The sequence below is a fragment of the Solanum pennellii genome, chromosome 3, assembly GCF_001406875.1.
Source record: "Solanum pennellii chromosome 3, SPENNV200".
Classification (NCBI taxonomy): Eukaryota; Viridiplantae; Streptophyta; class Magnoliopsida; order Solanales; family Solanaceae; genus Solanum; species Solanum pennellii.
The window spans coordinates 74,062,861-74,089,793 of NC_028639.1; the positions used below are offsets into that span (position 1 = coordinate 74,062,861).

A 26,933-nucleotide genomic window follows, 5' to 3' on the forward strand; every position below is an offset into this window, starting at 1 on the left:
GATTGGGCCGTAATGGAAATGGGCTAATATATAAACCTACTGGATCGCTCATTCTCGAAATGGTCCATCTAGATTTTTAGTTTCCCATTTTTTTGAATATTCTCGTCTCTTATCTGATTTCATTTTAGTTAAACAGTACTGTTTTCATTAAAATTTTGTGTTACGATAATGACAATACATACACTAAGTTATATGAATACAAGAGATAATATAAATAAGGGATTATACAGCATGATTGTTGCATGTTCAATATTGTAAGCTTAATATGAAATAATATGTTAAGAAATACTACAAATTGCATTATAACAAGTATTTTTAAAGGTAAGTATTTCTTTTAAAAGTATACTTGCAAATTTAGTTGTTTGTTTTACGTTTTAAAATTAAAATCGAATCAAATCAATTTATCGGCTTTCATTGAACACCTAGATGAGATTTTGTCCTTGGTGAGATAGATGTGCATTTAGACGAAAAATAAAAGAAAGAAGATATATGTATCTGTTCTTGTTAAGTTCAATGATATTAATACTCTACAGTTTTTCTTTTCTTGTAATATGAAAAGCAAGACGGAACATTTTCGTTTATTATGCACAATAGTTTGTATCAAAATTTGGTAAAGGATCATGAACATCACTATGAAGACAAAACTATGGAGAACTTGCCCTTGGGGCGATTATACAATCACAAGTCAACACTTCGAAAAAAGATTTACACAAAAATGTACTGGGCAACAATCCCCTCTAAAGAATGGAAAAAGGGAAACCAAAATTAGGCACTCTACAAGTCTATTTACGCCCAGGAAACTGTGACTCCAAATCTTCTAGTAACAAGCTTCACCCTGTTTGCGTTGCATTTTCTGCTGGCTTCTCCAGCAAACTACAATTCCTGAGCACTCTGGTTCCCAACAGAGGAAAGATGAGCTAGAACTTAGAAGTCAATCTTTCTGGTTACCGGTCTCTGGCATATGAAACAGCAAAGTCTTTGATCATCTGCTTCAAATGCTGCACAACAAGTTGAAGCATTCAGAAATTGTACAGGAAAAGAAGAAAACCAGGACAAGAAAGAAAGAACAACTTGGAAGTGAAGCAATAAGGTTCAAAAGTGATGGTCCGATGAAGTACCTTCAATTCCTCATGAAGCACAATAAATATTTTCTTCAATCTTACATGTCTCTGCAGTTTTCGAATCGTAATTCAATGAGTCAGAGATCCCAAAGAAAATACAATATCAATATATCACCTAAGGCACATGGGGAAGTGGACATATACATCTGACAAACCAGCTAAAGGAGTTAAATGAAAGAGTAAAGGGTTATCCAAATGAACGGGACTACATAAACAAATGTGTCTCCAGAGTGAATTGAAACTAGTTAGACCATGAAGCATAAAAGGTTATCCAAGTTAACAGTACTACCCAAAAAATGTGTCTCCAGAGTGCATTAAAAGTATTCCGACCACTAGGCTATCTGTTATCCAGAAATAGCTTGCAGAAAAGGATCTTAACACTTGCATCCAAAAGCATCGAGAAAAATGCAGGGGAGGATTTTTGAACTAGTGCACTAGTGCTGGTTTGACATTAAGAGACATAATAGACAACCCATATAGGAAATTGTTGGGAGTATAGTTTCCAACTGCTTATCCATGATTACAAAAACATATTGAGAGGAAACTTACTGGTCCACATTTGCGATAAGAATCTTTTAACTGTCCCAACATGTCAGAGAATCTTTTTGTGTCTCTTCCTTTAGAAACATCAAGCTCCTTCCCGAGTTTAATGAACTCATTCCTAAATAATTGATTCCAATCTTTATTAGAAAAACTAAAACTGGAAATTAACTGTTTGAAAGAGGTGTTTGTTAAACAAGTCTAAAAGAAATAATCTCCATGGAACTTTGAGAAATCAGCATATTTTTCTGTTCTTGCAACAAACCTGTAGGACTCCAATATTTTGTTTATTGAGCAATAACTATCATACTTTTCCCGATACTCCTGTACATACTCTTCATACCTGAAACAAGGAAAACCTGACATGAGTAACATCAAGAATAAAGGTCTTTAGCAAAAAAAAAGATGATAGTGAAGTGAAGTACACAAAACATTAATTACATCAACACAACATGATCTACATTTTTTAAAGTGATAGTTTAAAGAACAAAGGTCTCAAAATAATGAAGATGATCTGAATTCTGAAGTATCCAATGTATTTAATACTCTTGCTTTATCAGTAAAAGGGTGACTTTGTATTAATAGTAACAAATGCATTTACTACTTGAACCCTAGATGTGTGTACTCTCTCTTTTTTCAGCGAAGGTTCCAAAAAAAAGCTTTCAACAATGAACACCACTTGAAGTATCCAATGCATTTGACACTAGAACAATACTTTTTTTTTTGAGACGGTAACAATACTAGAACACTACATTTGTGTACCCTATTATATGTATTAATCTAAATGCAAGGAGTATGCCTGTATGTTTCGGGAAACCCAAAAATGTTTACTCCACGAGAGAAGTAAATGTTAGAAAACTTACTGGGCAAAATTCTCTATTGGTCCTTTCAGTTCTGGTTCCTCCTTTTCATACTTGGAGTATGAACTCATCTCATCAGGAGAACACTCTTGCATCCTTTGATGACCTTCACAGCTCCCCAGCAAAGAAGCATCCTTATGCCTATCATTGATCTCGGCAGCCAAACTGGACTTTTGCCCCTTGTTCTGCTTGACCGATGGAGGAAGTACACTCTGTTTTAGATCATGTTGTTCTCGTGCACCACCAGACGATTTTCTGCGGTTGTCTGCATGGACCTCCTGACCAGTCCCTAAGCTCCCTTCTTCTTCAATTTGCCTACTACTATGCACGTCCACTGGTTGATTATACTGGGACCCAATATCGTTCTGATAAATTCTAGGACGGTGCTGTTGAGGCTGAGGTTGTGCAACCTTTTGGTGAGATCTTGATAAATCCTCAGTGTGCCATTCAGGGGTCCTCCTCTTAGATAAGCCATCCGGAGTGCCAGAATGCACAGAGCTCAACTGGAGAGGAGATGATCTTCTAAAGTCTGCAACAGTCTTATCAACAGTTCTTCCTTTACTCGACTCAAAATTCCAATAATCTGAACTTGATGGTCTATTCTCTCCTTTAAATGAATTTTTCCTCTCAACCTGCTTTTTCAAACCAACTGTTTCCTGTGTTGGAGGCTCCCGAAGTTCTCCCAACTCCAAGTCTGAGAGCTCTCTATGAAGCATGTGCCCACGCCCATTAATGAAAGAAGATTTCCCCATATTACCCATAATATCCTTTGGAGAATTTCCTGGCAGCGGGCTATCATACTTATTTAGGTTTGAATCAACTGATGTTCTATGCTGGTCCCCAACACCATCTTTCAGACTTTTTCTTTCCCTTTTATCACTAACAATGCCGTATTCATCTTGAGCATATTTACTAACCTTGTCTCTCTGTAAGGGGAATCCTTCATTCATTTGAAGGCTTCTTTCAGTGTACTTAGCAGTATGCCCTGAGCTTTCACCTTGTTTAATTGGCCTCTCAGAACCAGTGGGAGTTTTGCCCCTTGCAGAGAAATCAACAGATCTTCGGTCTGGCTGCAAAAATTCAGAAGCAGACTTTCGAGACATGGCCTGATTGTTTTGTGAACCAAAATCTCCAGCAGCATCTCTGGAAGTTCTGTCTTCCATCTGCATATGAAGGCCCTGATAAGGCCCTTCTAAAGGCTTATCAGGAGATAAGTGTGAACTCTCCACAAAAGTAGAGTTCCTACCCCCAGAACTTTGTTGCTGAATAGGATTTTGAGTTTTTACTCTCTTATGCTTGTCACCTTTATCAACTGAGTGTTTTTCATCACGCACTCTTTTATTTTTACTTTTTTGAGATTTTTGGACGCTATTAGACAGCTCATCCCTGAAGCTATCCTTGTCAATGCTTCCAATTTCACTAGAATGGTTTTGGTAACTAACATTTTCTGCATCACGAGGAAGCTTGCCCATTTGGACCTCACGTTGTTTATGCGCATGCCAATCAGCTGACAAAGGTCTGATCTCTTGAACAGATTTTTCATCATCTCTAGTAGGACCTAAGTCAGGAATAACATCCATTTCAGCTACTTGGCCACCGTCAGGCAAGTCCTTCTCAATATCCACAATATCAGCTACATTAAGATCTTCAATCTCACCCACCTCAAATTGACCTGGCTCAAAGTCCAAAGTTCCACATTGAAGCTGTTCAGAAGCTTGCAGTTTATGATTTGTCTCTTTGTCATCATCACTCATGATATCAACATCCTCATCAGATGCCTCCTTACTGTTAGAAGAAGCATCACTTTCACTGTCACTGCTACTCCCACTGGCCACGCTTTTACTTCGGCTTCTACTCTGACTTCCACTATCGCTTCCACTATCACTGCTCTCACTATCACTAGAGCTAGAGCTAGAACTATTAGCCTGCCCTTCACTTCGATCAGGTGAAAGATGGAGGATATCAATGTTTTCAATGGCATCAGATGCTTCTTGAGGTTTAGAATCACTCACTGCCCCCTCTTCCAACTCACCACTATCAGTTTTTGGAAATAAGACTGGCTGCGGAGCAGGTAGTTGATCAAATTTATGAGGGGCAGATGATGGCTGACAATGATCTTCAGGAGAACTGTTAGGAGAAACAAACATCAAAGCAAAGGAAATTTTCAGTCAACACAGAACCAAGCATTTCAATCAATGCGCAAATCCTTTCAGAAAATGATTCTCTATCAAGGACATAGTAGAGCTAGTACTATGGTACACGGCAGCACCAACATAGAAGATATACGTTAGAATTATGTTAGCATAAGTTTAGTCTACCAACAGTTCACACATGAAATATTTAAAGAAATCAGAAATTGGATTACTTTAGCTTATCTAGTAATTATGTTTTCCTATTTCACTGTAGCAGTTATTAGCAGTAATAAGGTTATTCCTTCACTTTCTCATTTCAACAGTAGTCAGAAGTTATTTCCTTGTTTTTAGGTGGGTGGTTAATCCACCAGTGGTGTATTTAAAGTTCGTTGAATTCAGTGGAAAGATAAGCAGAAAACTGTTCCAGCTTTTGAGTACTTTAAATAGAGAGATTGCAGGTTCTCTCTTAACAAACAGCATCATGGGTCATAGAAAGAAAGCATCTGATTTCATCTTGCAAAGTTTCATAGCTAGAGACATTTCAGGGGCTGTATGATATAGATATGATCTCTGTGTGTTAGCATCATACCATTTAAATTAGAAATCAAAAGGGTGAATTCAGAAGTACACTTTAACCTTTGTAACATCAAAAACATGTATTTGCTTGCTCCTTGATTGTTTTAGCTCAAAATGGAGGGAAAACATTGTGGTCTTTTTGTTTAATAGTATCATTTCACTTTGTTTAGCATCGTTTCACAAACGTTTTCTATGCTTTTCTCTGGTCGAAAGTCTCTTGCTCCTAGAGGTGTACTTATGGAGACTTCAATTTAACTATGCGTGCTAAATGTAGATCAGCTTTGTCTCTGACAGATACTAGTTGGATTTAAATTGAAGAGACGAAAAACAAAACAACAAACAGCCTGAAGAAACTTGTACCTTCCACATTCAAGGGCAGGTTTCGGGAAACTTTCTATATCCACTTCCGGTTTCAAGAAGTATCTTCCTGGAGCTTGGTATATCGCAATCTGCAACCACAAGTTAATGCGTAAAACATTATAACTATAATATCACCGAAATGCCTTCACTTCTCTTTGCTTTTTCAACAGAATTACAGCAAAGCATGTACCATTTACCTTTTTTATAATGGGCTCAATTTGTTTGGCTGAGTTCGGGAGCTTGTCTCCAACAGCTTTTTCCAGTGCCTAAGAACCCAGAAGATATTTCAAAGGCAAGAAATAAAAAGCTGATGTGGTACAGAGATATACTTCGAATTTACGAAGTACTCCATGTTAAAAAAGGAGCATAACCCAAAGGGAAAAGGATCTCTTTGTTCTAAACTTACACTCCACGTCCTTCCAGATAGCTAGCTAAATTAACAAAAGGTCCAATTCAGTTAACATGCTTACCTTAAGACTAATCCCCTTGGACTGGTTCTCTATAAGTAGAGAAATCAACATGCTACGCAGATCAGTAGACGTTGTGCCTGTATGACTTTTACGTCCTACTTTATCTTGTACAGAACTTGTGATCCCCTTGCCAGGAATTTCTTTGTCAGAGCTAGTAGCTTTAGTTATTGTTTGAGTGGGTATCATATCGTCCACAACAATTTGGCCCTTCAAGAGATTGACATTGCCAAATGGAGATGCTGGAGCACCAGATGGTTCAGGTGGAGATGATAAAGGAGAAGCAGAAGGCTTTCCCTTTGAATTTGTTGTTAAAGACAAGCCAGATTTGTAGGCAGATCCGTAAGATCCCCCTACATGTAATTCATAAAGTTCAATGAAAAGATAGGAAACATAGCACCACCAAAACAATGAAATTATATTCAATAAGTCCCCTCTTTCCAACACCTGGACATGAAATATACTGACTGGACTGCGAGCGGAAAACATAAGAAACCTCTACATGTCAGCTCCGAAATTACCTGGAGGTGGCTCTGCCTTCCGTTTTTTCAAAAGAGGCTCTTTCTTTTGCTTGAAATTCATCTTCCGTGGATTAGCTGATAGAGACATATTAGAAATTAAACATACATAGTCATTATAGATCATCCATCTAGAGAACTGATGTTCTCCACAGTATCTGTTCAATAAACATAACACGCTCTCATTTTGTTTCTGCATTTCTGGTGCAATGAATTTTTTGTAGAACCGAGTCAATATAGAGTTTTTGGAATCATTGTAAGTAGATAATCTTTAGTATTCGCTACATCATTTGTAAGTCACGCTTTCCAGCACAATCTGTACTGATAAATACATTGTTACCATTATAAAAAAAATAACACTCTCCAGAAGACGAGCATACACATCATCTGCTTGACCATAGTGTTTAAGCTGCTGTTTTCATACGGTACTAACATTGTTTCTTCTTATCAGCCATTGTTTCACTGATGTGATTAACATCTGAATCCACACAAACTAAACATAAACATCAAAGAGAAGTTTAATGTTATAGCCACAACAAGTAGCATGAGCACTTCTACCACACCAAGAATGACTGCCAATATGCCACTTATTAGGACCTCATATTTCTTTCCTCACTCACATTTAATTCACATTGATTATACCAAGTTGGTGTGAAAAATATGTATAAAGCGAACTCAACAACAGTTCTCAAACAAGTTATCCCAATCATCTAACTTAAGGTCCCACAAGAATTCTTTCCCTACAGCATAAAAAGCACAAGAAAAGAAAAAGATACCCTTATTATACTAATATCTCTTTCACGACTATGGAACGATCTCCTTCTTCTTTCATTCCATGTAAGCTAAAAAAATACATAACAATTATCAGACCCTTCATAATAGAACACCATCAAAACTTTCTTCTCGTCCCCTCAATTTTCCTCTTCCGCTAGTAAATAAAATTGTAAAATGGGATACCAGAAGCCTTCCTCTCTCCTATACTAATGCACACCCATCATTCTTCTGAGACTTTTGCACTGTAGCTTTATCCTCCAATAGATACCAGAAGCATTTATACTTCAGGTTTATACTTCATCCAATTCGCAGAAGAAATTATCAACTAAGAACAATCTACAAGGCCTTTTCTTTGGGCTTTTGAGAAGGTAAAAAGTTCATTCCATAAATGTACAAGAATATGATTGACTCCTAAGTACAACTTAAGAGTAATCTACCAAACCTTAGCCAGGGTAAATTAGAAAAGTGATTATCAAATGCTTCATTTCAATGTTCAAGATGATGCATACCTTCAATTGTAGCTATTGCCCTCGGCTGACCCTTCATAGATGGATTGGCATGGTCCAAAACAATGGCTCTGTTTTAGAAATGCAATAATATCACTCTACATGAAGAAGAGAATACAAATACCAGTAAGATGTAAACAACAGTAAAATCTTCCTTATTTCACTAGTCATCCCTCTGTTTCAATTTGTTTGGTCTATTTTGACTTAGCGCGGAGTATAAGAATGTAAAGAAGACTTGAATCTTATGGTCTAAAATTAAAGACATGTCAAATGTACCAAAATGTCCTTTAATCTTGTAGTCTTAAACAAGTCATGTGGGAAGCTGAAATTAAAGAATTGCTAAAACAGGAAATGGTCATTCTTTTTTAAATGACAAAAAGGGAAAGTAGGCCAAACAAATTGAAACGGAGGGAGTATGGAACTATTCCAAACGATCGGAAAAGCCTTAATATTTTTACGCGGCATTTCACTATCAAAAGTAATATATTAAAGGCTCACTTGAGGCACGCATAAGCCCTCAAGCTAGGTAAGAAACAGGTTAAGCACTACGTCTCGCTTATGCCACATTTTAGATCAGGTACCGAGGTGATATGACGTATGTCTCGTCACCATAGGCTTCTTCTTAAAGTGAGCAACACCAAACAATAATTATTTCCTTTATCCATATAATTTTTTCTGTTTATAGTATATCGTTCTCGAATTTTAGTGTCTATATTTTTCATTTCTGTCTTAAAGCTCCAGGAAACATCAGCACCTTTTCTTTCTACTTTTTGCCTTTGATAAAACTGCTCGAGAATCTGAATGTGGATTTATCACTACAAAAGTTTAACTGCAGGTTAGAGATAGGAATGTTGTTACTACTTACTCCTAGTGTAGTGGTTTAAATTTCAGTTAACTACACATTAGCAAGCTATTTAACAAAATTTAAGACAGGATCTCCCTCTCGTCAAGTAAATAAAAGTCTAGCAGCAAAATACTTAAAATTTCATCCTCATTAAGCCCTTCTCTTCCCCTTTCCCCACCCAAAAAAGTAAAAAGCACTCAACTTTATATATCTGAACATCAACAAAATGAGCACAATAATGTGGAAAAAATTCATATATCATCTAGAGTTAGTAAATCCTTATCCAAAAAAAATAAAAAGAGTTACGCACTAAACATACTTTCGTGATTTAAGCTTCTTCTCAGCTTCTTCTGTCCGCATTTTAACATGGTTTGTAAATGATTCATCCAGAACACGTTGCACATTTAATTTTCGCCAAGCACCACCTGACTCGACAAGCAAACCATTTCCATCTTCACCACTTTGACGTTCTTCATAAATATCACATAGATCTCCCGGTTCACGCGAACATGTGAATCTGAAGTCTTTTCTACCAACATTAATGACCTGATACAAGTTGTCTGAATCACATCAAATTATACTTAACCATTATAACAGTAATGTCCAGCATAAGTTTAAAATCAATTTAATGGATGTAAAAGTTCTTAATGAGGCACTCATACATATAACTCGATAAGGAGCATACCTAAAAATGACACAGCAAGTTTTTGATACTAAAGCTTATGTTAGAGAAGGAACAAACATAAGTGACGCTCGATGCAAGTTATTGACTTATGGTATAAAATTATGGTGTTGTAGTATAAAATCTAGGAACGATAATCACTAAAATATACTCCCAGTCTATTCATTTTAGACGAACAAATACATGATGACAAATTAGAAGGATAGATCAGAAAACACTGGACGCTTAATGTTGTCAGTACTTTGATATGGACCCCTAAAGAAGCACATTTCCCATTTCAAAGGCTTTTAAATTATATTGTCCAAACTTGGTTATTCTGTTTCTTTATTTTCCTCTTCTGTTAAATAGGAAATCTAATAAAGAAAGCACATAAATGATGTAAGGACGCATAGCTTTCAAACAAAAGGAAAACTACAACTACAGCGGCGGCAAAGCGAGGAATTGATATAAGTTCAAGAAAATAATAGGATAGCATAGTTGGGATATCAACGTGTAACGTAAGCAACTTTAGAATCCCTTTTACTACTACACGGGAATTTTCCTTTTTGTAATAGGGGATTCAATGTTTATATATAACCAAAAAATATATTTTCTCCTTTTAACACAGTATAATTTTTCGATGACGGGTCCAATTGACCATTCTGCCCATGCTTTGAAGTCTTCTTGTTCGGATAAAGAGGTAATCTACAAGTCTTATCCTTGCAGATAGACATAGATATCAACTTGCCGCAGTTGCTAGAGGTTTAAAATGCTAAAAAAAAATTTCTTGCAGATCTGCAGTATAATGTTTGTGTTCCATGTTCATGTCAAGGAGACCTAAGAAAGAATAACTCGACTTCGACATAGAAGCCCATCTTCTTTACCATTTAGAGGTAAAGGTTCGGAAGGAAAAGGCCAAAACCGAGGGATCCGAATCTGACCTAAATGAAAATGACATGAAAAGTCTTCTTCAAAACCTAGCATTAAGGGCGTTACGAAAGCAAGGACTTTCCTTTAGCTACAGGCCCAAACAAAAGAGATTAGCTACTTGATTCCTTCATGTCGGGAGGAGGAGGAGAAGATAAGGACAGCTTTATTTCTTCCATTCCCATGGCAAAGTTTAAGCCGAAAATAAACAAATGTTTGTTTGCAATCTCCCATGTTCTCCCTTGCATTAGAAGTGGTATCCAGTTAAGCACATGTTCAACAAAACCAACTTATAGGTAAGGCCCGAAAAAAAATTAGAAAGCCATCTAACTACAAACAAATATGTTGCACACAGATCTGTAAAACAAGTTATTCATTTCTTTTCATTGTTGTTACAGCCCTCTGAATCTAAAATCTCTCCGTGCAGTAGCATCCATGAGGTTAAAGTTCAATTCAAGCTCTTTACCTAGATATCAGACTCAAACGATTAATAAAAACAAACAAAAAACTCACATTTCCATCGGAATTAGCATTGGCATCAAACTTGATCCTGGCTGCACCGCCCTCAGTTTCCAGTCGCTTGATCTCCTCCACTAGGTCTGGCGCCAGCCGAATAATCATAGCATAATTCAAACGATTTCCAGTAACGAGGCTAAAAGTCTCCTCAACTCCATTCGAGGGAGCAGAGGAGGTAGGACCGGAGGCCATATTGCGGTTGCGCGGTGCCGCAGCTCCACTACCAACTGGAAGCCTACCTGCAGGCGAAGGAGATGCCCTGTGGAAAGGCGGTGGTTGGAACGGTGACTGCATATTGCGCTTCCCGACGCCGCCGCCACGGCCGGCGCCTCCGCCGCCACGGCCTAGCTTCCCGGAACCTCCATACATTACGTTCGGGTCCTGAATGGTAAGTGGCGAGTGGAATTGTCGGAAGAAGGAATCGGAACTTGAGATACAGAGAATACCCAGCGAAAGGGGGAGCCGTCGACGAAATTCACTAATTTGGGTTTACCGGTTTTGTTTTTTAACGTGGGCCCATGGTTCTCTTACTCGAATTTACATTTAGATAAAATCGATAACTCGTTTCAAATTGAGAACCATATAAGGGAAACAACTGGTCATAGGCCTATTTGAAAAGACACTTTACAGTTTATATTTTATTGAGAACTTTTGGATATAGTCACTCAAAAATAATTTAACTATGTTTCATATTTTTAGTTTATTAAATATAATCTGTAGTTATACGTTATAGGAAGGAGAATAGCAATAAGATTGGGAGAGGGAGGAGAGTAGTAAGCGAGAATGGAAGAGGAAAGAGAGAAGCGAGCAAGAGAGAGCATAGAGTGGAAGATGAGTGAATTGTATATGTATACATATGTATTTGTATATCTAGCGGTCAACATTAGGAGAGGGAGGAGAGGAGCGATCGAGAGAGGGCAATAATTTATAATTTTGTACAATTCACATCTTGTAAAATTTGTGAGTACGTTTGTATAATTCGCGTATTTTTATACAATTGAGCAATATAAACTCTGAAATTATACAAATATTATTAAAGAAAAAACTATATAACAAATTGACGCAAACATAAACAAATGATTCTTAAACAATTATACAAATTATATTATATAAGATCCGAAAACTACACGTTTATACAAACTTAAAAAAGTTATACACAAAAAAATTGAATGTATACGCTGATAAAACTGAAAAATCAAAGGTATCGGATATATAAATATAAATCATCGTATACAAATATACAAATTCAACGAAGAATTGTTATTTGCGGAATTTACAGATGTAGCAAATTATACAAACGTGACTAATTATACAAATTGAATGTAGTCCATGTAATTAATAGCTAATATTAGTTGTTAGTGATAATTATTAAACTATAGCTATAATGACTAATTACGCGATATTTTTTTTTATAACGTAGTGTAAGCCTGCTTAACCTATATTACTAGATATTTGAACATATTTATCTTGACAAAAAGTAATTACAGTTCTCAATTTTGTAATTTTGATATACATCATTGTAGGTGACTTGTAATATTCCTTATAAGTAATGGTATGATCCAATTTACTTTTTAATATTTATAAAATGTGTATAATCATAATACAGATCAAGAAATATATTCAAAAAATGAAATTTGCGGAATATAATGTTAGTTCTATACTTGAGTTTCCTATTAAGAAAATATATGTGGCAATGAAGGTTACATATCAAAAAAAAAAAAATCAATGAAGCAGAACCAAATCTAATTATGAAGGATCACAAATAGAGAATCATATATGAACAACAATGTTTCCTTTGTGATGCATGAACGGAAATAACTGATCATCTATTTTATGAATGTCTTTACAGTACAAAATTTGATCTAGTTTGCTTGTGTGAATAGTGCTTCAAGACAAGCTATGTCATGGCGAGAATTAAGAACTTGAATGGGCATGCACAAATGTCAAGAGCAGGAGCTTTAGCAGCCAAATACAAGATGTGTCTAGGAGCAGTTGTGTACCATGTTTGGATAGAGAGAAATCAAAGAACTTATCAAGCCAAGAGTATAACATTCTGGTCAATAACAAGGAGGATCCTACAAAAGGTATCTGCCGTTGAGGACTCTATCCCTTTAAATATGGAAAAATTACGCGATAAACCAAACTTATATTATTTAATTACTGATCATAACTATAGTTTGCTATAATTACCACTCACGACTAACATTATATATTAATTATGTGGGCTGACTTCGAGATTGTATAATTAGTCACATTTGTATATGTATAGTTTGCCAGAATATACAAATATATATGTATAATATAAAATTATCTAATCAATATACACATACAATTCACCTCTCTCGCCCGCCTCTCTCCTCCCTCTCCCAATCTCGCTCGCCTCTCTCTCTCTCTCTCTCTCTCAATGTGGCTTGCTTTTTATACAAAAGCATATGTATAATATACAATATCTAACTAATATACATTTACAATTCACCTCTCTCCCACTCTCTACCCTCTCTCGCTCGTCTCTCTCCAATTCTCTACCCTTTCTCGCTCGTCTCTCTCCCAGTCTCGCTCGCCTATCTCCTCCCTATAACATGTAGCTACTAATTGTAATTATCAACTATATCTATTGAAAGTAATTAGATTGTTTTTAGTGGCTATATTGCAATAAGACAGGAAGCGTTGAACTTTTATCCTTAAGACTCCTAGGCATGGTAATTGACTATGGTTTTTTATGTCGTCGGAGATAGTTTTTTGCGTATTAGTTTATTGTCATGTCAGAGTAGTTCTTAAATTGTACAAGAAAAATTACGCAACAAAGCAGATTTATACTATTTAATTACTCATCATAGTTATAGTTTGCTATAATTACCACTCGCGACTAACATTATACATTAATTACGTGGGCTGACTTCGAGTTTGTATAATTAGTCACGTTTGTCTATGTATAATTCCCCAGAATATACAAATACATATGTATAATATACAATTTTTAACCTATATACATATACAATTCACCTCTCTCTACTATGTCCTTTCTCGCTCGCCTCTCTCCTCCCTCTCCCAATCTCGCTCGCATCTCTCCTCCCTCTCCCAATCTCGCTTGCCATTTATGCAAATGCATATGTATAATATACAGTTATATACAATTATATACATATACAAATCACCTCTTTCCCACTCTCTGCCCTCTCTCGATTGCCTCTCTCCCCCTCTCTCAATCTCGCTCGCATCTCTCCTCCCTCTTCCAGCCTCACTCTCCTCTCTCCTCCCTCTCCCAATCTCTCTTGCCATATATATAAAAACATATGCATGTATAATATACAAGGGTGTCAAAAATGAACTTAATCATATATAACCCACCCAGAATTTTAAGGGTTGAGCTCAAGGTAATTTTGAATTGGGCTCAATCTCAACTCATTCAAGCTTAACCCATTTGAAGAGAATTCTCAATTGAGCCCAACTCAATCTCCAATTTCAACCCGTTTTTTTTTATTTAGGTCTGTTTTGATATTAAAGGTATAAATTGTTATCTATTTAACATCTTCTGGGATTTATCTATCTATTTGTTAGTTTTTTAACAAAAAATTCTTAAGCGGAAATTCAAATTGTGATTGTAAAAGTTAATTATAAATATGTTAAATTATTGAAATTAATCTGGTCAAATTGGGCGGGTCAAGACCCAATCCGTTTTTAGCCCATTTGAGCTCAACCCATTCGAGCCCAAATTAAAATTGGGCGGGTCAAGACCCAACCTATTTTAATATTTTCAATTTCAACCCAACCCGCCATTTGACACCCCTAATAATATACAATTATTAAACTAATATACATATACAATTCAATTTTCTCCCACTCTTTTCCCCCCTCTGTCGCCTCTTTCCTCTCTCTCCCAGTATCGCTCTTCTCTCTCCTCCACATAACATATAGCTACAAATTGTACATATCAAACTATAGCTATGAAGAGTAATTAATTATTTTTACGTGGAGAGTAAACTTTTATCATTAGACTCCTAGGCATGGTAATTGACTATGGTTTTTCATGTCGTCAGAGATAGTCTTTTACGTATTATTTCACTGTTATGTCAGAGTAATTCTTAAATTGTACAAGCATAACTATCATCTTAGAAAAACGGGCGTGATTCTATTTCCAATTTTCAACTTTTTCTTGTTTCTCTTTAATTTCTGTAATTTTTTTTCTTCTACCGTTACACTTAATGTTACTAGTTTATGTTTTATTATTTCTTGTTTCAAGGGATAACGAGTTCCCACCATTATTTCTTATATTTCTTGTTGCAAGGGATAATGAGTTATTATCCCTTTGATTTTCAAACTCTGATTTTACTGTTGTAACTTTGTAAGTTGTAATTTACATTTTATTACAACAAAAAGTTCAGTTTAAATCCATTTTTGCGTTTTTCATTCGACATACTTCTAGAATTTTAATAGTATGTGTTTTTCCATGTATCCCAAAAGTTTTACTTTTGTTTTCTATTTTTGTAAAATGTTTGATTTGATTTGAAGATATAATTGTATATAATAACAAATTAATAATTTAAAATAAATGGAGTCGTTACTGTTTGATTTAATTGTACTCTACAGTAAACGTTTGCCAACGTTTGCCAGTCGCCTCTCTCTCTAAACTCTCACTCGCCACTCTCTCTGCTTGCCTCTCTCGCTTTATACAACAGAAGTATATAAATTGTGTTTCTGTTTTGTATAAAGCGAGAGAAAATTGTATATATACATGCAAAAACACATATCTTCGTGTTATACACTTAATTATACAATTTACAAACATTTTACTTCGATTAAATTGTATACAAATACAAATTTTATACAAATATTGCAGTGAAAAAGACCAGCGAATTATACAATTGCAGTGAAATACAATTTTCTCTCGCTTTATACAACAGAAGTGTATAAATTATTTTTCTGTTTTATATAAAGCGAGAAAAAAACATAGATCTTCTTCCTATACACTTATAATTATACAATATACAAACATTTTTACTTCGATTCAATTGTATGCAAAACAAATTTTATACACATATTGCAGCGAAATAGGCCAGCGAATTATACAATTGTGCATTATACAATTGTGCATTATACAATTGCAGTGAAATAGACCAGTGAATTATACAATTGCAGCAAAATAGGCCAGCGAATTATACAATTTGGGCCAAAGAATCATATAATTATATATGTATAGCGAGGCCAACGAATTATACAATTTAGGCCAGCGAATCATACAGTTGTATATGTATAGCGAATTATACAGTTATATATTTGCTATGGAGCGCAATTATGCAAATTTTGCTATATCATATAAATATGAATTTTTTGTTTGCTATACGTTAAAGTTGCCCATATCTGAAACCGCAAAGCGCAGCCTAATAGCTCCGAAAAGCTTTGGACGAAAATTCAAATATTTCCATACCATCGTGCCATTTTCAAAAATCGAGAAAAACAAAATCAGCACTCTTTCAAAGGAGCCATGAAAGAAGCATTTCCCAGTAATGGTGTACGGAAAGTTGCTTCCACTCTAACCGTTCTCACTGCCATATCGGCATATCCTCCTCCAAGTAAGACAAATTCGAACACAAGAAAATATCATTTCAAATTTTATTTTCTATTTTCAGTTATAGAGTTATTATTGATCAGTGATCAGCTTGTGTGATTCTGAGGTGTATTTCAGAAGCAATAGCATTATTGAAACATCGGATGAGATATCACTGAGTAATTCAGCTTCCGAGTCGAATTCGAAAAGCAAATCGTTAGCGTCCTCGATTTTGACCTCTTGAATGCTCATTCGTAGACAATAGATTGCAATCTCGTCGAATGAATAGGATTGCTGCGTTTCGTGACCAGATAATGAAGCTTAAGGTGATATTTTAATATCTTTATTTTTACGCTGCTATTGTCATTTTGCTTGGTCAAACTCCTCTATGACTAGTTTGCATAATCTAAAGTTGAAAATCATATGGCAATTTGTTGTGATTTATGAATCTCTGCTATTTCTCCAAAAACAACTGAAAATGCTTTGGTAAAGTTGGTGCATTCTGTTGCAGTGTCTGAGAAAATGTTTTGACAAATTTGAATTTGCAATCTGGTTGGTTTAGTAAAATAATCTTCTCTTTCTTTATTTTTATAGAGATTGGCTACAGCACCACAGATATGGTCTACTGCCCGAGCCACTTCATGTGGGTTATTTCTGTTAAGTTTGACAAGATTCAAAATGGATTAATGAGAAGATATGATAGTTAGGAGTATAATTCTTAATTGGTAGAAATAGCACCTTTTGTAGGTGAAATTTAGGTGAACCATAAATTGATTTCACAAGGTAAATTTTGACATTTTGACATATTGTGATGTCATGGATGACATCAATAGGAATAATTCACTCCTATAAATAAATAGCTCCTAATTCATTTGTAATACACCTCTAACTTGCCTTCTCATCTCCTAAGACATTTGTTCTTCTTTCTATCTTGTAGTATTTCACTTGTACTCTTTTGGAGTGAAATAAATATTGGTTGGTTGTGTCCGAGGACTAGGCAAAAGAAAACAAAAGTTTGCCGAACCTCATTAATTCCTGGCATTCTTTTTGTTGTTGTCGCATTTATTATTTATTAGCTACATTTAGATATAGCAATTGTGATTCCATCGCTCTCTATATATTCGGCTTTCACAACAATTTCACATAGCTTATGCCAATGCCTCAGTTATATTACAAAACAAACTGAAAAGATTATACGTTGAACTATGTCGGGATCCTTCGAATAGGGTGAGGGAAGCAGCTGCAGTAAAAATTGGAACATTTGCTGCGACTATTGAGCAACCGCATACACAAAAAGATTGGTATCTTGTGTTTCGAGCAATATTATTTGAGAATAATATGTTTCAAGAAATTACTTTTTTTCATTTTAAGAAATTACATGTTTTTTATTTTTGAAAGTAGTTTATTTTCATTTAAAGTTTTTATTCATTTCAATTCCATGTAGAAGAATTTTTTTCTAGTTCTGCTTCTCTTTGGTTCTTTTTTGTACAGAGTGGATTTCAACTAAATTAGTGTGAATGAGCTTGATGTTGGTTGTAAAACTTGTTACGAGTGATTTCAGAAAATAGTTTATTTTTGTTTGAAGCTTTTAATTTCATGTAGAAGAATTTCTTTCTAGTTCTGCTTCTTTGGTTCTTTTTTGTACAGAGCGAAATATTATAGTGGATAAGGAAACCAGTACAATTGACTGATCAGTTCTTATGTAATGCCCTTTTCAGTTCACATTGGTTTGTAGAGCTAAATAGGGGGTTTCAACTAAAATTAGTGTGAATGACCTTGCTGTTGGTTCTCTTTTAGATGAACATTTTGTTGGGATATCAGCTGTGAAGGGGGATGTTCAGCTCCAAGGAAGCTATTGGAGCCACAAGAATTGGTAGTTGAGCATGCTCAAGTAGCTCACTAAACATTGAATGGATTTGAGGGCATGCATTTTAGTGTACTTTGGTGAAATCTTATATTTATTATCATCCATTTTAATAGGATGAATATTGGGGAGTTTTTCCTATGATACCAGAAGATCTAAATGAACGGTATAACGTAGTTGGACCATATGCTACCAGGTAGTAAATTTGGTGCTTCCCAAGTTCCCCAAACATTTTTTGGTGCAATGTTTTTCTTTTGTGAAAATTACAGGATGGATTTGGTTTCTGTCTTTTTCTGGCTACTTTGTGATGATGATGATGAAGTCCGAAGAGTTGCTGCTGGTCAGCTCAACCTGTTTTGCCAAATATTGAGTCCAGAATTTCTTTTCAAGAAAATACTTTCTCATGTCATGGTATAAACTCATACATGCTCTTTGTTTCTAATTTATTTCCGTTCCTTCGTTTAGTAATCTATTATCACATTTTTCTTTGTCTCAGGTATTCTCGTTACCAAATCCACATCAGTATGATGTTTCAGTTAGGTGAACTATTTGGTGTATAGTTTAGGAAAGGTATAATACTTGATGTACTCCTTGTTGCAAACAGTGGGAAAATTCCCAGCTTTCTGTACCTTTGCAAGACTAATAGCTTCCTAGATATCTTAAATACAATATATTAAACTTATGTTTCTTTTATATAGATATGCTTGGGTATGCACAGAGAACAATTAGCTTTGAGTTAGGCACTGGATTGCTTGATGTCTTGTTGAAGAACAAGACTCAAATATGCTGAGCACAAGTCGGAGCAAAGTAACAGAAAACAAATCGAGCATATTATTCTTATGGATAAGTTTACGTTTCTGGTGGTGTCCATGTTGTTGTCTCTATGTGACAACAACGAAAGTTTGCTCAGTATGATCTCCAGCAAAGTTGTCTGTCCAGAGTTATTCAAGGTTCTAGCGAGGACGGAGCGCTTTGTAGTCCAAGGTGATGTTGTCACTTCAGATGTTTTGATGGCTGAAAAGCAAGTAGTCCCTGCTGATGTTGTGAAGGCATTGCATAAGTTCCTCATCAAAGTCATACATTTGATGTGAATGATAAATTTGTTGTGAAGGCATTTATTCACATGTGTTCTATTCAACCTGAATCTTAAGCAAAATTTGTTGTGAAGGCATTTATTCACATGTTCTATTCAACCTGAATCTTAAGCAAAACTAGTATTGGGCTGTCTAATTCTTGGGTGTGTCACGTACCTAGAGAATTTACTAAGACTCCGTAACAAAGACTTAGAAAGGGTAAAAGACTCCGTAACAAAGACTTAGAAAGGGTAAAAGAGAACTTTAGAAGAAGGGCTTGTATTACTACTTTGCTTGATTGTTGGATGGATGATTTACAAATGAGAGACCCTCCTATTTATACTACATCCTAAGGGCCTAAGTGTAAATAAAATTTACGCTACAAGTCCTTCTAATAACTACACTTTAGTCCATATTCTAGAGAATTCTACATTTTCTAGAATATGCTAAACTCTTCCAAAAAGATCTAAAGTGTTTTAGAGAATTCTAGGGAATTCTCTAGTCTTCTCCACAAAACTAAAAGGTTCTAGAGCTCTCTGTGAACATCTTCAAGACTCTAGATCCTTCTCCCCCATTCGGACGTGAAATCTGGCTGGAATTGTGGCGGGACGTCACAACTGTCTGAAAAAAATTGGGTCATATATAATCAATTTTACAAAAATATTAGTGAAACTTGAATAAATTTGACTATCAAAATAATAAATCTAAATTAGTAATTAAAATAAAAAAGTTATAAAAAATAATACATGTTTGAGGAGGATTAAATATACCCATATGAAATTATATTTTTTAGAATAATTAAACTAAAGTTAATTTTTTCACTTTCGTTAGAAAAATATATGTGAATGAATAATAGCTTATAAGTTATTGTTTTTGAAGAAATGTTGAATACTACTTGTAGAAAAAATAAACTTTTCATGAAAACTTAAGGAATTATTATAAGAAATTTGACATATTTAGAGTACTATATGTTGAAAAATAATTTAAAATAAGAATAATTATATTATCAATTAAAAACTAGAAAAAGTCAGTTATATAAAAGTTTTTAATAATTGAAATTTAAATTTTTTTGATTTAGACCATTAATATGCTTGAGCCGCTCCTGCCATAATTATATATTGTATATGAGCTATGTAGTAGACAAAGAAGAGTTAAAGAAACTTAAATTCAAAATATGTAAAAAAGGCCTACTACCAACAAATCCTAATTAAATACAATTAACTAAATAGCATAAATATCAAATTCTAATTTCTAAACTAATTAGAAATTCTAGCTTTTGCAATATATCACACATAATGAAAAACTTATATATTCAGATGACTTTTATTTTAAGTAATTTTTGTAATATAAAAAAATAGGGATAAAATGTAATTTAAATTTTATATTATGAGATTTATGTAACTTATACAATAATATATATCCTAAACTATTAAGTAATCATATTTTTGATTTATTTTCTAGGAGAAGAAATGTAATTCGTTAATTTCTATTTGGGATTCAGAAATATTACTCCTTTTTTTTTAAAAAAAAAAAATAATTATTATTATTATTATTATTATTATTATTATTATTATTATTATTATTATGTACAAGAAACCTAATCCTAAAAAGAGAGAATTATAAGTATTCATATATCTCTTTTTTTTAATTCGCACCATATTCTTTCCTTTTTATTGATTTTTCTATCATATTATTAATTACAAAACAACTAAAAGCAAAATAGGAATATTGCAAATAAGCGTAATCTTAGTAGAAGTAAATAAGTTTCAAATATAGTATGGATAGGTAAAAATCTCTAAACGCTATGTAGAGGTGTCAAAAATAAACCAAACATAAGTAACTTGCTCAATTCACCCAGAATTTTAAGCGTTGGGCTCAAGATATCTGAATTGGACTCAATCTCAACTCATTCAAGTTTAACTCATTTGAAGGAAATTTCTAATTGAGCCAAATTCAATCTCTAATTTCAACCCGTTTTAACACTTTTTATTAAGATATGTTCCTATATTGAAGGTATGAATTATTATCTATTTAACATCTTTTCGGATTTATCTATCCATTTGTAACTTTTTTAACAAAAAATACTTGAGCGGAAATTCAAATTGTGAGTATAAAAGTTAAATATCGATATGTTAAATTATTAAGATTAATTGAATTAAATTGGGCAGGTCAAGACCTAACCCGTTTTTTAGCCCATTTGAGCAAAAGTAAACTTGGGCGGGTCAAGACCCAATCCGATTTCTATTCAACCCATTGTAATATTTCTAATTTCAACTCAACCCGCCCATTTAACACCCTAACGCCGTGAGTGCTACAAAACATTTAAAAAAAGGTATATGGTTTTATATTATTTTTGAAAGTGACGAACAATTTGATGAGTTCCCCCACATTTGAAATAGAAAACAATAAATTGGTATGGTATAAAAACAAAGTCAGAAATCTGCAAATTGGGTTGGCAAACAAAGACCCAACACGGCTAATCTCTTAAGGGGTTGAAATCAGGGCTTCAATTGCTTATTGCAGACCATTAGGTAATGCATTCATTATGACTATTTATGCTTGAAATTCCATTTCTTTATTGAGTGAGAGGGTTTAGAGCCAGTTAAGCCAATAGCATATCTAACAAAAACTTCAAAAACATCAGTTAAATCAGTAAATCATTAATTAGCATACCTCCTCTGAATAGTCTAGATGGATCCTAGTTTTTATTACTATTAATTTGAATTAATCATATCATATTATAAGACGATAAATGTTATCTATATCTATACGACTCTATCAATATGCACACTTGAAATTTTACAAACATTGTACAATTTGAGTTTGAAATAGAGGATAGTGAAGTACTGTGGATGTTTGGCATTGTAAAAATGACCTTTCTTACCACCCCATTGATCATCAAACCATTTAATTACAATTGATTCAGTATAAACAGTCGATATTTCATACCATCTAATTGTAACATGTATGTGGCCCCCAAATTCATGTTTCTGTTAAGAGAAAGTTGCTAAATTTTAGCTCAAAGTGACTGAAAAGGCCCACTCATGTGGGTTGGTTCAACATGGAAAATCATAAATCCATAGAGTGGTCCTGCTCCATCTCAATTGCACGTTATGGGTTGCGGGCCTATGTTATACATCTCAAAAATTCTTATCAAATTGCTTAGTTTGGAAATATTAATAGTTGTTGTTAATCATTTCTGACAACTAGATTGATTGATTTATCCCCAACCACTCCTTTGGGGTGTTAGATCAAATGGGGACTGGGGTGTGCTATATTTAGATGAGTTAAATGGATCCTAATCAATAAATATGTCTATAATTGTCTAGTAGTTTCTGGAATTACGATTATTGACTCAATTAAAACTACGTAAGTCATAATCATCTTGCTCAACTTAAAAATTTATTACGTTTTGTATTGGTTAATTTGTACTATATATGCGGCCAAATTAGGTCTTGAATTTATACATAGGTTAACTTGATTGTAACAAGCTTATATTATGATGAGCTAAATGTGATACCTTAATAACAAGCCTTCTTATTTTAAAAAGATTGATTTATGTTTATGAGTTTCGATGATTCTTGGTTTGGCATTGAACCCCAACTCGTATACATTGTTGTTCTCCTCGTAATATATGTAACCCCATACATAATTAGTAAATTTTCCAACTTATGTAGGGATTTCAGGATAAAATTATTGAGTTTTTATTTGGAATCGTAGAATAAATTATGTATTTGCTTCTTCTTTTTTCTTTCATTTTTTTGTTGTTGGTTGTATAGAAGCATACAAGTGTATGCATCATTTGAAACATTGACCATGGTACTCAAGAGACATGTCCAACCACTTCAAGAAGGGGGGAGAAGGAGATCTAATAAATTATTTGTTAGTTGTTACAAACAAAATACACTAAAAAGGAGAGGCAAAAAAGATAAGATAAAATATGGAGTTAAGGCAAAATTTGAGATCTTGTCTAGCCCTTCTAAGACATTGTAACAAGTCTAGAACTCAAAAATAAGCATTAAATTTGGTGTCTATAATGCCTTTCACCATACCCCATCGCATCATCCAGCAAATCAATTTTATCAATAATCCAAAAAAGAAATGAAAAATAGTCTACTTAAATATTTGGGTCGGCAGAAGAAGATGACAACTGACAAGTATCTCGTGGAATAATACGATATATCTACCTCTTAAAAATAATCGAATTACGCACAAATGACTCACACTAGGCTCACCAATTCATTCAATATTTAGAATTTACATCATGAGCAAGATAAGTTGTATCAATTCTTGTATCATTATTCTCTGTATTTGTTTTGAAGAGTATATACATGTGAACAACACACGAATTTTCAATCCAATTGAATTACATTTATCACTTCAAAAAGTCTTGTTATGTTCCCTTATGACAACCATTTGCTCAGATAATTGGTGACATTTCACAAAAAGTCCAATCCCTCTACTGTAGAAGAATTTGCTTGCATATAGTAGCAACGACTCTTGGGGATTAGAGTTGTTTTACAAGAAAATTGTACGAACTTCATAACTAACAAAATTTTATTAAAATCCATCGCGTGATAGAATTGAGAATGAACTTTGTTGTTTAACTACATAATTTATCCATCGTTACGTTTTATTTTTGTAATTGTGTGTGAACGTCAAAAAGAAAAGGAATGCTTGTAATGTCCAACTCCAGTTATCAAAATACTCGATTTGATTTTACATTGAACTCAATGTTTTGATATCGAATATAAAAAAATATTGACAAGTAATTAATTCTGAATTCATAATTTCAAAATATAATAAATTTAGTAGCAAAAACCAAGATGTAAGAAAATGGGAAAATTCTCATTATTTACCATTTTCCCTTTGATAAAACACACATAAAGTATTAAACATGTTTAATATTGCATTACCTAATAGAAAATGAGTATTGCAACCATGTGCATTTGAAAACATTGCTCATACACCACATTTTTTTCAGAAGTAAATTATGTACTAATACCTTAATTACCTACTATTCAAACCTCACTCGTAGAATTATACTAGATATGTTATTTTTGTTGTATTGCTACAAGAGTGCAATCAACAACAACACTCTCAAAAGAATGTTAAAAAAAAAAAAAGTTTAAAAAGTTAAATACTTAGTAAAGTAGTTAAATACCTTCTATTAAATACTACTTTATTGGAAATTTGAACCTGGAGTGAAAATTGCAAGATCAGGCCAACCATTGTTACCACCATTCCAACAATTATTAGATTCTCCACCATTTTGAACACCCAAATATGAAGTATTCCCATTTTGATGGTTAGAGCCCGAACCCGAACTCGAAATTGGGTTACCCAACTGTAAAGTGGACCCATTATTATTATTATTCGGATTCAAAGCTTCGAGAAAATTCCCAAATTGCGGCTCGCTTGACGCTAACAGTGAGCTGAACGGACCAGTACTAGTAGTCATCACATCAAAAGATGGAATTGCAGGTATACCGAATGGCTCTGGTTTTGGATTTGTGGATGAAGAAGATGATGTTAATGGAGGAGTTGCAGGGGATGAAGTTGTAGTTGATGAACTTTTCTTACTCGATGATGATGAAGATCGTTTTGTGCTTTTACGAGAACCTCCACCAACAGGTATGTTACGAAGAGTACCGCCTTTAGTCCAATACCTTCTACAGCTTTTGCAATAGTGGCGTGGCTGAGAAAGGTTATAATTGTTGTAGTAGCAGAATTTTGTGTTTGGTGAATCACATCTAGGGCATTTCAGGTGTTCCTGCTCTGGAAATTGAGGCTTAATTTGTGAATAAATTGATGGGTCTTGCATAATTTTCAGCTTAAAAATAGTAGAAATGAAATCAAATTTGTTGTTCTGAGAAGTGGCGAAAGGAAACTAAAAAGAGGACAAAAAGGAATAGATATTAATCAAACCAAAACAACAGCAAGAACTTTATAAGCCACAAAGATGGCTATTAAAATTTTCTGAATATATGAAAACCAGATTTGTATACCTCCAATTTTCCACCAAATTAGTGACTTCAGTAACCAAATTCTGATTTGAAATCTTTCAAAAAATCGAGAAAAAAGAGGAGAAAGGGTATAAATAGATTTTGAAGTTTTTGAATGAATGATGTGTATTGATCTGCAGAATTACGCGTGAGAGTCGTCACCAAATATACTAAACGCAGAGAGAAAGAAGACTTAAGAAGAGAGAAGCAGAGTTTCCTCTCTCTTTCTTATGCTCTTTTTAAGCTTATGGAAATGGAATTTGTCAGATAAATACTTCTTCATTCTTTAGAGATAAAAGAGAACTAAATCAAATTCAATCAAAAATAACAATAAGTAAAATATTTAATATAGGAAAATTCACATTTTTTCGATCTATTTGACACTATTTTGTGGGCACAGTACATTTTGATATTTTTTTAAAAGTAGTGTCACATAAATCTAAAAGTGATAAAAAATTATTTATAAAATAAATTTAGGAGATAATAGAACTTTAGTATAGTATAAGTGTGTGTGTGAGATTTCGAATATAGATTAAGGATACTCATGTATTTTTCCTTTATGATAAGGTGTATTATATTGGAGTTTTGTTAAATTAAAAAAATTGAAAATTATTTTGCTAAAATAATGTTATGGAAGCTAGAAAAACATAACAATAGAAAGTAAAAGAACGACAAATAATAATACATTATATAAATAAAATAAGAAATTATGAAACTACTAATTTAGTAATACAACCAAAAAACAATAGTGAAAAGAGATATAGAGATTCATAAAATCAACTTTATAGACAGTAACACTTTATTCTTTATATAAAATTTTCTGATACAAATTTAAATTCGATTAAATTATAATATAAATTTAATTGGATGTCAACATAAATATTCGATATCAAAGAAAATAGACAACTTAAAAAATGGAATTTTTTGTGGTCCAGTTTCAAAGCAGTATTTAGTGAAGTCTCACTCAAGCTGATTATGGAGATTGGCTAAATGCTAAAGAGGATCTAGTAAAATGACACACTGCCATTCATTTTTTTAAAGAATTTTCAAGTTGGTGGGAAGAAAAAATAAAAAATAATCTAAATGATTTAAAATAGTCTGTTTTATTTGGTTAAAAATGATTTAAAATAGTTAGTACTTTCTTTGAAGCCTTGGCTGCTCTAGGGAGGAAAAGAATTAAATAAAACAGCCAAAAGCTATTATAATAATATTGTTAAATCATCAATGTAATTAGTGTTATTTAATTCAAACAAGGAGACAAACGTCAATTCTCGTCTTTATAAATGTTCACTAACCTTACATCAAATTAAATAAATACCTCTTGTTTATTCTATTTAATTGAAGTGTTTTTCATTTAAATATTACAATAGGTAGATGTGATTTCAATTATTCACCATTTTCTCTTTTTTTATCTTAAAACTAAAATTCTTTTTTTAAAAAAAAAAAAAAAAGTCGCAGAATCAAACGTCACTAGCACAAAAAAAAAGTTCCTCGAAACAATGTGATATATATTACCTCTACTATATAAATAATGTGGACGTTTTCTTCGTTTCAGTTTTTGTAATAAAATTAATTTCAAAAGTTAAATAAATTATTTTAGTTAAAATATATTTTCATGCATTGTAAATATTTTAAATTATAAAT

General features: G+C 33.6%; 2 protein-coding genes and 1 long non-coding RNA gene across 4 annotated transcripts; all 3 read right to left on the bottom strand.

Annotated features, from left to right (window-relative positions):
• Positions 1 to 550: 550 nt before the first annotated feature.
• LOC107014847 lies at positions 551 to 11,346 on the bottom strand. 2 transcript variants are annotated; one of them, XM_015214956.2, is made up of 12 exons: positions 10,800 to 11,346; positions 9,018 to 9,244; positions 7,858 to 7,925; positions 6,578 to 6,652; positions 6,060 to 6,409; positions 5,787 to 5,855; positions 5,590 to 5,678; positions 2,525 to 4,648; positions 1,927 to 2,004; positions 1,671 to 1,782; positions 1,119 to 1,169; positions 551 to 998 (listed from the first exon to the last, which is right to left on the bottom strand). In XM_015214956.2, the coding sequence occupies exons 1-12, from the start codon at positions 11,169 to 11,171 to the stop codon at positions 945 to 947; spliced, it is 3,669 nt and encodes a 1,222-aa protein (XP_015070442.1). In that variant the 5' UTR covers positions 11,172 to 11,346; the 3' UTR covers positions 551 to 944. The 2 variants fall into 2 exon arrangements, with proteins under 2 accessions (XP_015070442.1, XP_027771335.1); XM_027915534.1 differs by having other exon boundaries at positions 9,018 to 9,258; positions 10,800 to 10,929.
• A 7,536-nt stretch (positions 11,347 to 18,882) lies between these two features.
• Positions 18,883 to 19,459, bottom strand: LOC114076578. The gene is made up of 2 exons (XR_003577591.1): positions 19,406 to 19,459; positions 18,883 to 19,350 (listed from the first exon to the last, which is right to left on the bottom strand). It is a non-coding gene; the product is annotated as an uncharacterized LOC114076578 (long non-coding RNA).
• A 4,693-nt stretch (positions 19,460 to 24,152) lies between these two features.
• On the bottom strand, positions 24,153 to 25,597 carry LOC107012464 (dof zinc finger protein DOF3.1-like). The gene has a single exon (XM_015212317.2). It carries the CDS (start codon positions 25,106 to 25,108, stop codon positions 24,467 to 24,469), a length of 642 nt encoding a protein of 213 aa, XP_015067803.1. The 5' UTR covers positions 25,109 to 25,597; the 3' UTR covers positions 24,153 to 24,466.
• Between the last annotated feature and the right edge of the window lie 1,336 nt (positions 25,598 to 26,933).